This window comes from Mobula hypostoma, chromosome 4, assembly GCF_963921235.1.
Source record: "Mobula hypostoma chromosome 4, sMobHyp1.1, whole genome shotgun sequence".
In the NCBI taxonomy this organism is placed as follows: domain Eukaryota; kingdom Metazoa; phylum Chordata; class Chondrichthyes; order Myliobatiformes; family Myliobatidae; genus Mobula; species Mobula hypostoma.
In genome coordinates this window covers 147,298,385-147,312,534 of record NC_086100.1, presented here as the reverse complement: position 1 = coordinate 147,312,534, position 14,150 = coordinate 147,298,385, and the positions used below count along the sequence as shown (strand labels likewise).

Below are 14,150 nucleotides of genomic sequence, written 5' to 3'. Positions count from 1 at the left end.
CACACTTTTCATCCCTCTTCCCTCTGGGAAAAGGTTCAGGAGCTTGAAGACTCGTAGGGCCAGATTTGAGAACAGCTTCTTTCCAACTGTGATAAGATTGCTGAACGGATCCTGACCCAGATCTGGGCCGTACCCTCCAAATATCCGGACCTGCCTCTCGGTTTTTTTACTTTCCATTTTTCTATTTTCTATTTATGATTTCTGATTTAAATTTTTAATATTTACTAATTTTTACTATTTTTAATATTTAATATTTGTAATCCAGGGAGTGGGAAGCGCAGAATCAAATATCGCTGTGATGATTGTACGTTCTAGTACCAATTGTTTGGCGACAATAAAGTATAAAGTAGAAGTGATATTCAAAGTGTGCAGGACTTGCAATTTCTATTGTAACTAAGTATCATACAATGCAGAAAGAAAATTAGGTTGGAGAGGAAAGCAATGGATGTTTGCACAAGTTAAGAATTTATTCAATAAAACTGTCATTTTTTTTTTACCTTTTCAAGTTCTTCTTCTACAGCTCGCTTCTCTCTTCTGGCTCGTTCAATCTGACCTTGTTTATCTTCACAATTCTATCAGACGGATGCATATCATAAAAGTTGGTAAAGAATTTAAACCTACCATTTTAGAGAAGCTTCAGATGCTGAAAAACTAAAATAAACATAGAAAATGTTGGAAATTTTTGATAGGTCGGGCAGCATCTACGGAGAGATGAACAGAATTAACTTTTTCAGTTGATAAACCAAAGAGTTCTAATAAAAGGTCATCAACCCAAAAACTCGGTTCTTTTCTTCTGGTTAACCAACTGAATATTTCCAGCATTTTCTGCTTTTATTTCAGAAGAGTGTCTGTTTGTGATAGTGATTCATTTTAATTGAGGCATCTCCATATCATTCAACACCAAAAGCAATAAAGGCTTTTGCAATGTGTATTTATTTTGTCTGCACTGGTCATTCGTAGTGTTTAACATTAACAATTTCTCAAATTAAGCGATATATAACATTGACAAATAAACCTCAGTGATTGGAATGTCTAACCATGTTTTTAAAAAAGGCTTGAACTTGATAATTGGCTAAAAAGTTATTTTGTATTTATTTTCATTAAAGTACTAAATAGTTTCCTATAATAAAATCGGAAAAGCAGTTTGAAATAGTCCAAGTGCTGCCTCGTAGATTGCGCAACTCTTAAAGATATAGTTTTATTTCCCAAGCACAATGTACCTTGACATACTAAAAACAAGTACATATTGAACTAAGTCTCCAAATACTCTCTGCAGTGGATACAAAATATACTAAAAGTTATTGCCAAAGATCAGGAGTATCCTGATGCAGGGTTCTGATCTGAAAAAAAATGATAATCCCTCTCCTCCCACAGATGCTGCTTGATCTGCTGAATTTCTCCAGCATTGGCAATCTGTCACAAGGGACACTACCTCACTGAATATTTATCCCTTCAATAACACCATTAAATCAACAATATTAAAACAGACTACCTGATCATTACCACATTATTTGATGTGGGAGCTTGCTGTGTACAAACTGGCTGCTGACTTAGCTATTTTACAACAATAAGTACATTTCATTTGCTATGAATTCATTTCTGATGTACTAAAATGGACAGGAATATTGCTTGGAAAATAAGGGTTTAATTTTGGAAATTATCTCTCAGTGACTCTGTAGTTGCTTACCTATCTGCATAAGCATTAATAAACTTGTATGTATTTATATTCAAAACATCACCTCCATTTAGGCAAATTTGCCCCAAGTTTTCATTTATACCTTTCTTAATAGTGAACTTATCTATTTGTGTTTTTAATGACCAACAGGCTATACTTCATCCTGTGTACTTCAATGCAACTTGCCTTTGCCCTCATTATGAATCCACATTTGCTTTCAACTTCAACTGAAGAACATTTATGAATAAGATAAATAAGCAAGTATTTCAATTCTGGATCATGTTCAGCTGCCTTCACCACATTTTACTGTTATAAAGTTGACACGTTCAGTTTGGATGTCACACTTACTATTTGCATATCAGATAATTCCTCAGTTAAACGAGAAATCCTTAGATTACTTTGTTTCCTGACACTTTCAACCTGCAACAAAAACAAAATTGAGAATGTTATTGCATATTCTTTGTACATTTTACTTCAATGTAAGTTTTAAAAAATGGTTTGGTTCATTTTAAAGCACCTACAACAAATATATTAAACAATACAGTCTGTCCCAGGGCAATGAGTAGGTTCCATTTTAACTCCAGAAATATACAAAACCTACTATTCCTCCACAATATTATAATGAATACATCAAAAGCACATGAGACTGATAAGAAAGAACAACTACTAAAAGTGGGGAGAGAAAACTAGTTCTACCATTTGCAGGAATGAATGCATGTATGCATGTTGTACTTTTAAATTCAATAATATAGGAACTCATTCATATTAGAGATGTATATTACTTATGCATTCTTAACTGAGGGATGGTTTGTAGATCACTTCCCAATACACTACTCTACAAAAATGTCATTTGCTTTGAATTCAAATTAAATAAAGTTCAAGTTTATTGTCATCTGCTTGTACATGTATACAGCCAAACAAAATATTCCTCCAGACCACAGTGCACCCACACATGTATCACACAACACATAAACCAAAACATACTATAAATAAGTTAAAATATAAATCAAAATGCATTTAGTAAAGCGTAGCTCAGGTAAAGAGTAAACAGCTCACTGTCCTAGTGAGGAGACCTCAGTGGCAGCAGTGTATTCATTAGTTTCACAGCCTGAGGGAAGAAGCTGTTACCCAGTCTGGCAGTCCGAGTCCTGATGCTTCTGTACCTCTTTCGTAACTGTAGTGTGTCAAAGAGATTGTGGCATAAGTGGTAGGGATCCTCAACAATGCTCTGGTCCCTTCGTCTGCAATGCTCCTGGTAAATGTCACAAATAGGGGGTAGGGAGATCCCTATGAAACACTCGGTGGTTTTTTTCACTATCCTCTGTCTACAGGGTCAACGTCAATTAAATTAGAACTATTAGTTCATGGATAATAGCGTAATATGGCAATTATTACCAAATTTTAAAATTAATATCCACAACGTGCAGGACCCTTGCATGTCCAACAAAGTGAAATTACGCTGAAGAACCATGCTAACTCATAAATGTTTTAAAAAAATGTTTTTAAGTTTTCTAACTGAATTTTGACAAATAATATATACTCCAGCATTAAAGAAAGCAATAGGATTGTTCTGAAAATGGCTCATTTCCTCTTTTAAAACTAACTGATCTGTAGCAGTGTCAGCCAATTAATGAGCCAATTTCATGCTCTTCATTGCAATTAGATTCAATTGAGTGTTGGTCATCAGTCTTTACCTAACTAATTACACACAAGGCATACCTGTATAGTTTCAATTGACTCTTGGTTACAGTTCTTAGATACTCAGAGTGGATCAGTCGACTAAATTTGAAATGATTGTTGTACCATAAGAAACAGACCTTGCTCACTGACTAAGTGACTGCTGATCAGGCTGATTAATGCTCTGTTCATTTGCCTCCTCATAGATCTGGGCATAATCAAAACAAGTTAGCCATTCAGACATGGTGTGGTCAGTTTTGTAGAACTGGAATTGCTTTCGACAAAGGAAATTCTGAACCAGTAACATACAAATAAAATACAGATCTGCCAAAGTTAATAGTTTATGGGATAAATTCAAAAGGTTTGAATTTCCTCATCTTAAGGAATCATTCCTTTGATTTCACTCACAACTGAACAGAAATTTTGTGGACATTCAAAGCTTTGATTTTTCTCTCAGTCAGACTGATTATCCATGGTTATTCTCAATGTCTTCCAACATGATTAAACAAACTTTTGACAATGCTTTGAAGCTGCAAGACTTAAAGTAATAGCAAACTGAAACCTTAAGTTACCGAAGTGCTTATATGTTTTATATTTTCTACTTGTTTTAAATTATTGATACCATATTGAACATTAAGTTAGGGCCATGTGTTCAACCATCAGAATTAAATAAATGTAGAAAAATCATCTGACTTAACCTCCTTTCTGATTTGAGCAGCAGCTTCTTGAACAAGCTGAACCATGGCTTCTTTCACTTTTACCACTTCTTCATCCTTTTGTTTTTCACGTAGTAATATCTGAATGGTTTGCAAAAATTTGAAAATAAATGAGTATCTTGGTGATTTTGTTTCTTTTATTTTTTACCATTTGTATTTTAATTTCACACGTCATATTTAAGGAGCAGTTATATCTAATAAGATGACCCCAAAGTGAGTGATCAACAAACTTATCCCAAAGTGTAATTCAAAATGAACAAAGACTTATAGATATGAAATATCTTCCACCTTCAAAGAATGGGGATTCTTTCTACAATTGATGCTGCCCTCACCCACATCTCCTCCATTTCCCAGACACTGGTCCTCACTCCATCTTCCCACAGCTGTAACAAGGGTAGAGTTCCCCTTGTCCTTACCTACCACCATATGAGCCTCTGCATCTAGCGCCTCACTCTCTGTAACTGTTGCTACGTTCAATGGGATCATACTACTAAACAGATCTCACCCTGATCCCACTACCACTCTCCACGGGAATCACCATCTCCGTGACTCATTTCTCCTGCCTCACTAATCTCCCTCCTAACACTTATCTCTTCAAGTGGTACACATACTGCACCTCCTCCTTCAATAGCATTCAGGGCTCCAAACAATTCTTCCAGGTAAGGAACACTTCATCTGCAAGTCTATCGGTGTTACGTGCTGTATTTGGTGTTCCCGGTGTAGCCTTCTCTATATCAATGAAAATTGGCATAGATTAGGGGACCACTTTGTTGAGCACCTTCACTCCATCACAACAGGCAGAATTTCCTACTCTAATATTTTAGTCCACGGCCTTCTCTACTGCCACAATGAGGGAGGAGAAACACCTCATGTTTTGTTTTTGTGTAGCCTCCAACCTGATGGCATAAGCATTCATTTTGCCAACTTCCTGCAATTTCACCCTCCTCCTCTCTTTTCCCATTCCTTACTCTGGCCCCTTCTTTCCCCTTCTCTGCTCCTCAACTCCCTCTGGTGCCTTTCCTTCCCTTTCTCTCATGGTCCATTCTCCTTTCCACTCAGATGCCTTCTTCTTCAGACCTTTACCTTTCCTAAAAGCTTCCATCTTCTCACTTCATCCCTTTCTCCCATCCACATTCCCACTCACCTGGTTTCACCTACTACCTGGCAAGCTTATATTCCTTCCCCTCCCCCAACAACTTCTTCTGGCTTCTTCCTTTCCTGTCCTGATGAGGGGTCTTGGCCTGAAATGTCAACTGTTTATTTCTCTCCATAGATACTGCCTGACCTGTTGAGTTTTTTGTGTGTTACTCTGGATTTCTAGCATCTGCAACATGCTTAAAGCTTAAAGAAATGATAGAAATGTAGCACATAACAAAAATACAGTAGTCCTTATTAGCTACCTGCACCTATTCAACTTAAAAATAGCTAATTATATCATTATTGAACATTGTTGAAGCATGTTGTAGCATCTTGTTGCAATCAACCAGGAAATCAAGCAGGTAAAACCTATGGCAGTTCATCAGTGGTGCGCAGTCAACTTATGGACAGAGTTATTCAAGCTGAACTCAATGAGATAACATATCTACTGTAAAACTCTAAAAATGTGTAGCAAATTCAAGTGAGAGATCAAGATAAATTTACCCCAAAATCAATCTATTTGTAGACATGTCAGTATGATATCAGCTCTGATTACAGAGCTTTTGAAGCTACTAGGTGGCTGTCAGTACATCTAAAGTATGGTTAAAAGAGTATTAATAAATCTAGTAATTAATTTAAAAAACTACGCTCAAGGAAGTATAATAATTTTTCTCATCAATGATATATACTTAAATATTAGTAAAATATGTACTAAATGCATGACTTCTATTGCCTACCATTACTCTGGGATGAATTACTCCTTCATCTATCAATGTTTTGATACAAATGGTCACCCCATCCTTACCATTTTCTAGCTGGGTAAGCCTGCCTTCACTCCTTTCCTTACCCATTTTCCAAGTCATCTCCAAAATACTTTTGCATTGTAGTTGTTTAAGGGCCCATTTGTGACTCCCTGCAACTATCTCATTCAAAGACTGCACTTCCATTACTACGACAAAAAAAAAGTACTTCCATGTATTCACTGATAACACTCACCTGTATTTCAATATCTTCTGAATCATTCTTCCTCTCCACTGCCTCAATGATCATGCTGCTTGTTCAGAAGCTGAAACGTCCCCCAATTAAATACTTGAACTTGAGCGTAGTCCCCACAAACTGTGTGCCATAAACATTTCTCTCTCTTGCTGTATTCTTAGTGAAATACAAGATCTGCCAAACATTCACCAGCTATATCATCTACATCAGCCCACCACTTCAACGATCCTCTGCCAGCCTTAGTTCATCTCTTATTGAAACCATCCTGCAAGCAAAATACAACTGGATGGAACCAGTGCACCCCTGCCTACCTTTTTACATGGTGCCCCAGCTAGTGTGGGCTGGTCTTACTCAACCTGCATAAAGTCTCTTCCACGTTTCCCCACTCCTGTATTCATTAAAATACATAGTCATACAGAATTGATTCAACAAATTTAAACAAAACCTCAAATCCTTACTGGCTGCATCACTGTCTGGTATGCACAGGATCAAAGTAAGTTGCAGACAGTTGTAAATTTCATCAGCTCCATCATGGGTACCAGCTTCTGTAATATCCAAGACATCTTCAAGAAGCAGTGCCTCAGGAAGGTGGATTAAAGTCTGTCACGAGCCTCGTGGCCCATCTGACCAGTGCTTACGCCGGCTTCCGTGGCATGAAGCGACTGAGAGTATGAGACTCCCCACCCCACTGGATAGGACGCCAGTCTATCGCGAGGTTAACCCCCAGCATTTTTGCCAGTACCCATTCTCGGCTGGGTAGACTGGAGTATTGTGTAGTTAAGTGCCTTGCTCAAGAACTCGCTGCCTCGGCCGAGGCTCGAACCCACGACCTTCAGATCGCTAGTCCAACGCCCTAACCACTTGGCCACGCACCACACTCAGGAAGGTGGCGTCCACCATTAAGGACCTCCCACCACCCAGGACATGCCCTCTTCTCATTGTTACCATCAGGAGGGAGCAACAGAAACCTGAAGGCACACAGTCAGAGATTCAGGAACACCTTCTTCTCCTCTGCCATCCAATTTCTAAATGGACATTGAACCCATGAACACTATTTCACTACTTTTTAAAAAAAAATTATTTGGCCTCTTCTTTACTGTTGCATTTCTTACTCTGCCATTCTGGTTACACTTTCAGACATCCAATTCCAAAAATGGGGAAATATCTGTCCAAAACTATCTACCTCTACTTTCAACGCTCCTTAAAACATACATTTGACTGTACTGCCTTAATTTCATATGGAAAGTATTAAGCTTTATTATACTCTTATCTAGAAATATCTAGATACGTTTTTAAACTGCATGAAATATAGAAAACATATAAAAAATGTTACCATCTTTGTGATATTGTTTGTCCAACAGTTAAGAACATAGAACAGTACATCACAATACAGGCCTTCAGCCAATGATGTGCTGACTTTTTAATCTACGCTAAGATCAATCTCCCCTCACACATAGCCCTCCATTTTTCTTTCATCCATGTGCCCATCTAAAAGGTGCTGCAACTTTTCAAAGGCCTCCTAAAAAACAAAGTACACAATATCCATTGTCTATGCTTTGTCTACCCTGCTTACTTCTTCAAACAATTCCAATAGATTTGTCAGGTAAGAGATTCCCTTAGGGAAACCATGCTGACGTTGGCTTATTTTATCATGTACCTTCAAGTACCCTGAGACCTCATCCTTAACAATCGACTCCAACATCTTCCAAAACATGGAGGTTAGGCCAACTGGCTTAAAACTTCCTTTCTGCCTCCTCCGTTCTTGAAAAGTGGGGTGACATTTGGAACGTTCCATTCCTCTGGAACCATGCCAGAATCCAGTGATTTTAGAAACCACAATCTCTTTACATGCTTCTTTCAGAACCTTGGGTGTAGTCCGTCTGGTCCAGATAACTTATCTACCTTGAGATGTTTTAGCTTCCCTAATAATAGCAATTGCACTCATCTCTGCCACCCGACACGCTCAAATTTCTGACTTACTGCTCATATCTTGCAGTGAGGATGGATGTAAAAATACTTTAGTTTGTCCACCATTTGTTTGTCCCCATTCTATGTCTATGTCTCTTCAGAATCATTTTCCAATGGTCCGATATCTACTCTTGCCTCTCTTTTATTCTTAATATATCTGAAAAAAAATGTATAGTCTTTGACATTATTGCCTAGCTTACCTTCATATATCATCTTTTTCCTCCTTATGGCTCTTTTTGTTCCATAGAAACCATAGGAAAAACTACAGCACAGAAACAGGCCTTTTGGCCCTTCTTGGCTGTACCGAACCATTTTCTGCCTAGTCCCACTGACCTGCACACGAACCATATTCCTCCATACATCTCCCATCCATGTATCTGTCCAATTTATTCTTAAATGTTAAAAAAGAACCCGCATTTACCACCTCGTCTGGCAGCTCATTCCATACTCCCACCACTCTCTGTGTGAAGCCCCCCCCCAATGTTCCTTTTAAACTTTTCCCCCCTCACTCTTAACCCATGTCCTCTGTTTTTTTCTCCCCTTGCCTCAGTGGAAAAAGCCTGCTTGCATTCACTCTATCTATACCCATATAATGTTATATACCTCTATCAAATCTCCCCTCATTCTTCTACGCTCCAGGGAATAAAGTCCTAACCTATTCAACCTTTCTCTGTAACTGAGTTTCTCAAGTCCCGGGAACATCCTTGTAAACCTTCTCTGCACTCTTCAAAACCTTATTAATATCCTTCCTGTAATTTAGTGACCAAAACTGAACACAATACTCCAGATTCGGCCTCACCAATGCCTTATACAACCTCATCATAACATTCCAGCTCTTAATACTTTGATTAATAAAGTCAATGTACCAAAAGCTCTCTTTACAACCCTATCTATCTGTGACGACACTTTTAGGGAATTTTGTATCTGTATTCCCAGATCCCTCTGTTCCACTGCACTCCTCAGTGCCTTACCATTTACCCTGTATGTTCTACCTTGGTTTGTCCTTCCAAAGTGCAATACCTCACACTTGTCAGTATTAAACGCCATCTGCCATTTTTCAGCCCATTTTTCCAGCTGGTCCAAGTCCCTCTGCAGGCTTTGAAAACCTTCCTCACTGTCTACTACACCTCCAATCTTTGTATCAACAGCAAATTTGCTGATCCAATTTACCACATTATCATCGAGATCATTGATATAGATGACAAATAACAATGGACCCAGCACTGATCCCTGTGGCACACCACGAGTCAAAGGCCTCCACTCTGACAAGCAATTCTCTACTACCACTCTTTGGCTTCTTCCACTGAGCCAATGTCTAATCCAATTTACCACCTCTCCATGTATACCTAGTGACTGAATTTTCCTAACTAACCTCCCATGCGGGACCTTGTCAAAGGCCTTACTGAAATCCATGTGGACAACATCCACTGCCTTCCCTTCATCCACTTTCCTGGTAGCCTCCTCGAAAAACTCCAATAGATTGGTCAAACATGACCTACCACGCACAAACTCGTGTTGACTCTCCCTAATAAGTCCCTGCCTATCCAAATGCTTGTAGATTCTCTCTCTTAGTACTCCCTCCAATAACTTACCCACTAGTCTCCTTCAAGGTCCGAGGGAACACCCTGTCAGGTCCTGGGGATTTATCCACTTTAATTTTCCTCAGGATAGCAAGCACCTCCTCCTTTTCAATCTGTACAGTTTCCATGATCTCACTACTTGTTTCCCTTAATTCCATAGACTTCATGCCAGTTTCCTTAGTAAATACAGATGCAAAAAACCCATTTAAGATCTCCCCCATTTCTTTCGGTTCCGCACATAGCCAACCACTCTGATCTTCAAAAGGACCAATTTTATCCCTTACAATCCTTTTACTCTTAATATACCTGTAAAAGCTCTTTGGATATCCTTCACTTTGTTCCCTTTTGTTGGTTTTTACAAACTTAATTTTTGTTCTATTATATGCCCTCCTTTGCTTTTATGTTGTTTTTGACTTCCCTTTTCAGCCACGGTTGCATTATCCTGCCTTTAAAATACTATTTCTTCTTTGGGAAATATCTATCCTGCGTCTTCCCAATCTCTCCCAGAAGCTCCAGCCATTGCTGTTCTGTCATCATCCCTGCTTGCGTCCTATTCCAATCAACCAATGCCTCTTTCATGGCTCCATAATTCCCTTTACTCCACTGTTATAATGATAGATCTGACTTTAGCTTTTACCTCTGAAATTGCAGGGACATATTATATTATGATCACTGTCTTCTAAGGGATCCTTTAACTTTAGCTCCCTAAGCAAATCAGGTGCATTATATAATACCCAATCCAGTAATGCCTTTCCCTTAGTAGGTTCAACCACAAGCTGCTCTGAAAAGCCATCTCATAAGCATTCTACAAATTCACTCTCTTGGGATCCAGCAGCAATCTAATTTTCCCAATCTGCCTGTATATTGAAATCCCCCATGTCAATTACAATATTTCCCTTTTGACATTTGTTTTCTATCTCCCATTGTAAATTGTAGCCCACGTCCTGGCTACTATTCGGAGGACTCTAACAACATCCACCAGGGTCTTTTTACCCACCAGGATTCTACATCTTTTAGACCATAAGACCATAAGACAAAGGAGCAGAAGTAGGCCATTCGGCCCATCGAGTCTGCTCTGCCATTTTATCATGAGCTGATCCATTTTCTCCTATTTAGTCCCACTCCCCCACCTTCTCACCATAACCTTTGATGCCCTGGCTACTCAGATACCTATCAATCTCTGCCTTAAATACACCCAATGACTTGGCCTCCACTGCTGCCCGTGGCAACAAATTCCACAGATTCACCACCCTCTGACCAAAAAAATTTCTTCGCATTTCTGTTCTGAAAGGGCGCCCTTCAATCCTTAAGTCATGCCCTCTCGTACTAGACTCCTCCATCATGGGAAACAACTTTGCCACATCCACTCTGTTCATGCCTTTTAACATTCGAAATGTTTCTATGAGGTCTCCCCTCATTCTTCTAAACTCCAAGGAATACAGTCCAAGAGCGGACAAACGTTCCTCATATGTTAACCCTCTCATTCCCGGAATCATTCTAGTGAATCTTCTCTGTACCCTCTCCAAAATCAGCACATCCTTTCTTAAATAAGGAGACCAAAACTGCCCACAGTACTCCAAGTGAGGTCTCACCAGCGCCTTATAGAGCCTCAACATCACATCCCTGCTCCTATACTCTACTCCTCTAGAAATGAATGACAACATTGCATTTGCCTTCTTCACTACTGACTCAACCTGGAGGTTAACTTTAAGGGTATCCTGTACGACGACTCCCAAGTCCCGTTGCATCTCAGAACTTTGAATTCTTTCCCCATTTAAATAATTGTCTGCCCATTTATTTTTTCTGCCAAAGTGCATAACCATACACTTTCCAACATTGTACTTCATTTGCCACTTCTTTGCCCATTCTTCCAATCTATCCAAGTCTCTCTGCAGACTCTCCATTTCCTCAGCACTACCGGCCCCTCCACCTATCTTCGTATCGTCGGCAAACTTAGCCACAAAGCCATCTATTCCATAATCTAAATCGTTGATGTACAATGTAAAAAGAAGCAGCCCCAACACTGATCCCTGCGGAACACCACTGCTAACCGGCAGCCAACCAGAATAGGATCCCTTTATTCCCACTCTCTGTTTCCTGCCAATCAGCCAACGCTCTATCCACGTATGTAACTTTCCCGTAATTCCATGGGTTCTTATCTTGTTAAGTAGCCTCATGTGTGGCACCTTGTCAAAGGCCTTCTGAAAATCTAAATATACAACATCCACTGCATCTCCCTTGTCTAGCCTACGTGTAATTTCCTCAAAAAATTGTAATAGGTTTGTCAGGCAGGATTTTCCTTTAAGGAATCCGTGCTGAGTTCTGCTTAATTTTAATTCCATGTCACCTCTTTCTAAGGATTTGCATACCTGCCTGTCTTCTCAATACAAAGTGTATCCTTGGACGTTAAGCTCTCAACTATGATCTTCTTTTAACCACGACTCAGTGACGCCCACGTCATACCTGCCAATTTCTAACTGCACGACAAGAAAATCTACCTTATTCTGTGTACTGCAAACATTCAGATATAATACCTTCAGTCCTGTATTTGACACCCTTCTCAATTTTGTGGCTATGTTCCATTGCAACTCATCTCACTGACTGCAATTTTGCCCCATCATCTGCCTGTCCTTGACAGCCTCATTGCACGTTGCATCTATCTTCCTACCAATTGCCCATCCTTAGCCGGTTCACTCTAATTCCCATGCCACTGCCAAGTTAGTTTAAAACTTCCCCAAAAGCTCTAGCAAACCTGCCCACAAGGATATTGGTCCTTCTTGTGTTCAGATGTAATTTGTCCATTTTGTACAGGTCATATCATCCCCAGAAGAAATGCTAATGATCCAGAAATCTAAAGCCCTATCTCCTGCACCAGTTCCTCAGGCATACATTAATCTTCCAATGCATCCTACTCTAACCCTCACTGGCATCTGGCACATGCAGCAATCCAGTAATTAATAGTCTGGAAGCCCTGCTTCTCAGCTTTCTACCCAACTCCCTAAATTTTCTTTTCTGGACCTCCTCCCTTTTTCTACCTATGCCACTGGTGCAAATATGTATCAAGAGTTCTGGCTGCTCACCCTCCTCTTTAGAATGCCGTGGACCCGATCCGAGACATTCCTGACCCTGGCTCCTTGGAGGCAACATACCATTCAGTAGAATGTGTTCAAAGATTCGGGAAAAATTATCAAAATAAGTATATGTCACCAAATACTCCCCTGAGATTCATTTTCATTCAGGCATTCAGTAAAACAAATAAATACTATAGAATCAATGAAAAACTACACATAAAGACTGCTGAGCAACACGTGCAAAAGACAAACTGAGCTAATAGAAAATAGTAATAATATAATTAAAATAAATAAGTAAACAAATAATACTGAGAACATGCATTGTAGAGTTCTTGAAAGTGAATCCACAGGTTACGGTCAGTGATCAGTTCAGTATTGTGGTAAGTAAAGTTATCCACTCTGATTCAGGAGCCTATTGGTTGAAGGGTAATAACTGTTTCTGAACCTGGTGGCCTGGGACCAAGGACCCAAGGCTCCTGCTCCTGCTTCCTGATGAAAGCTGAAGAATAGATGCAGGGGGCTGGGTTTCAAATTTGTGGATCATTGGGATCTTTTCTGAGGAAGGGAGTAGATACACCTGAACTTGAGGGGGACCAATATCCTTGAGGGCAGGTGTGCTAATGCTGGAAAGGGTTTAAACCAGGGGGTTGGGAGCCAGAGTGATAGGACAGAGGATGGAACAGTAGATGCAGCATGCAATGAAATACTAAGGAAGAATAGGCACTGGATCGAGCTTAATTACAGTTAGTTGAAATTTATCTATTTTAACGCAAGCAGTATCAGGAGCAAGGTTGATGAACTTAGAACATGACGTTGTGGCTATTACGGACACTTGATTGTCACAAGGGGACATATTCTGCTGTATGTTCTGCGGTTTAGATGTTTGAAGGAGGATAGGGAAGGAGGTAAAAGAGGTTTCGGAGTGGCATTGCTAATCAGGAACAGCATCACAGTCGCAGAGAGGAGGACATTGTGGAGGATTTGTAAACTGATACAACGTGGGAGAAAGTCAGAAACAGGAAAGGAGATATCCCTCTATTGGGAGTATTCCCTAAACCCCCTTCCTCCAATAGCAACAGAGACACTGATGAGCAGATTGAGATACAGATTTTGGTTTAAGATTTAAGTTGATCTTAAATGATTGAAAATTTAATGGAAGGATATCTGAAAATGTTATGATTAGCTCCTTCCATCAATTTTGTAATCCTTCCTGACTCCATTTTGTTTATTAGTTGTAGTCGTAAAAGGAGCCAATTCTATGGTAAACCTGGCATCCTCTCCATGGTCAAATACTGCTTCTAAACCATCTAAATCTGCAAATTCTGCAGAA

At 39.6% G+C, this 14,150-nt stretch overlaps 1 protein-coding gene across 3 annotated transcripts in view; it reads right to left on the bottom strand.

The window, feature by feature from the left end:
- The window catches only part of sclt1 (sodium channel and clathrin linker 1), an 88,493-nt gene that overhangs the window by 31,835 nt on the left and 42,508 nt on the right, over positions 1-14,150 (bottom strand). For all 3 annotated transcript variants that reach the window (XM_063046663.1, XM_063046664.1, XM_063046665.1), the window contains exons 15-17: positions 4,051-4,149; positions 2,024-2,095; positions 498-572 (exon numbers count right to left, since the gene is read on the bottom strand). In XM_063046663.1, the coding sequence (XP_062902733.1) occupies positions 498-572; positions 2,024-2,095; positions 4,051-4,149 (246 nt within the window). The remainder of the gene's footprint in view (positions 1-497; positions 573-2,023; positions 2,096-4,050; positions 4,150-14,150) is intronic.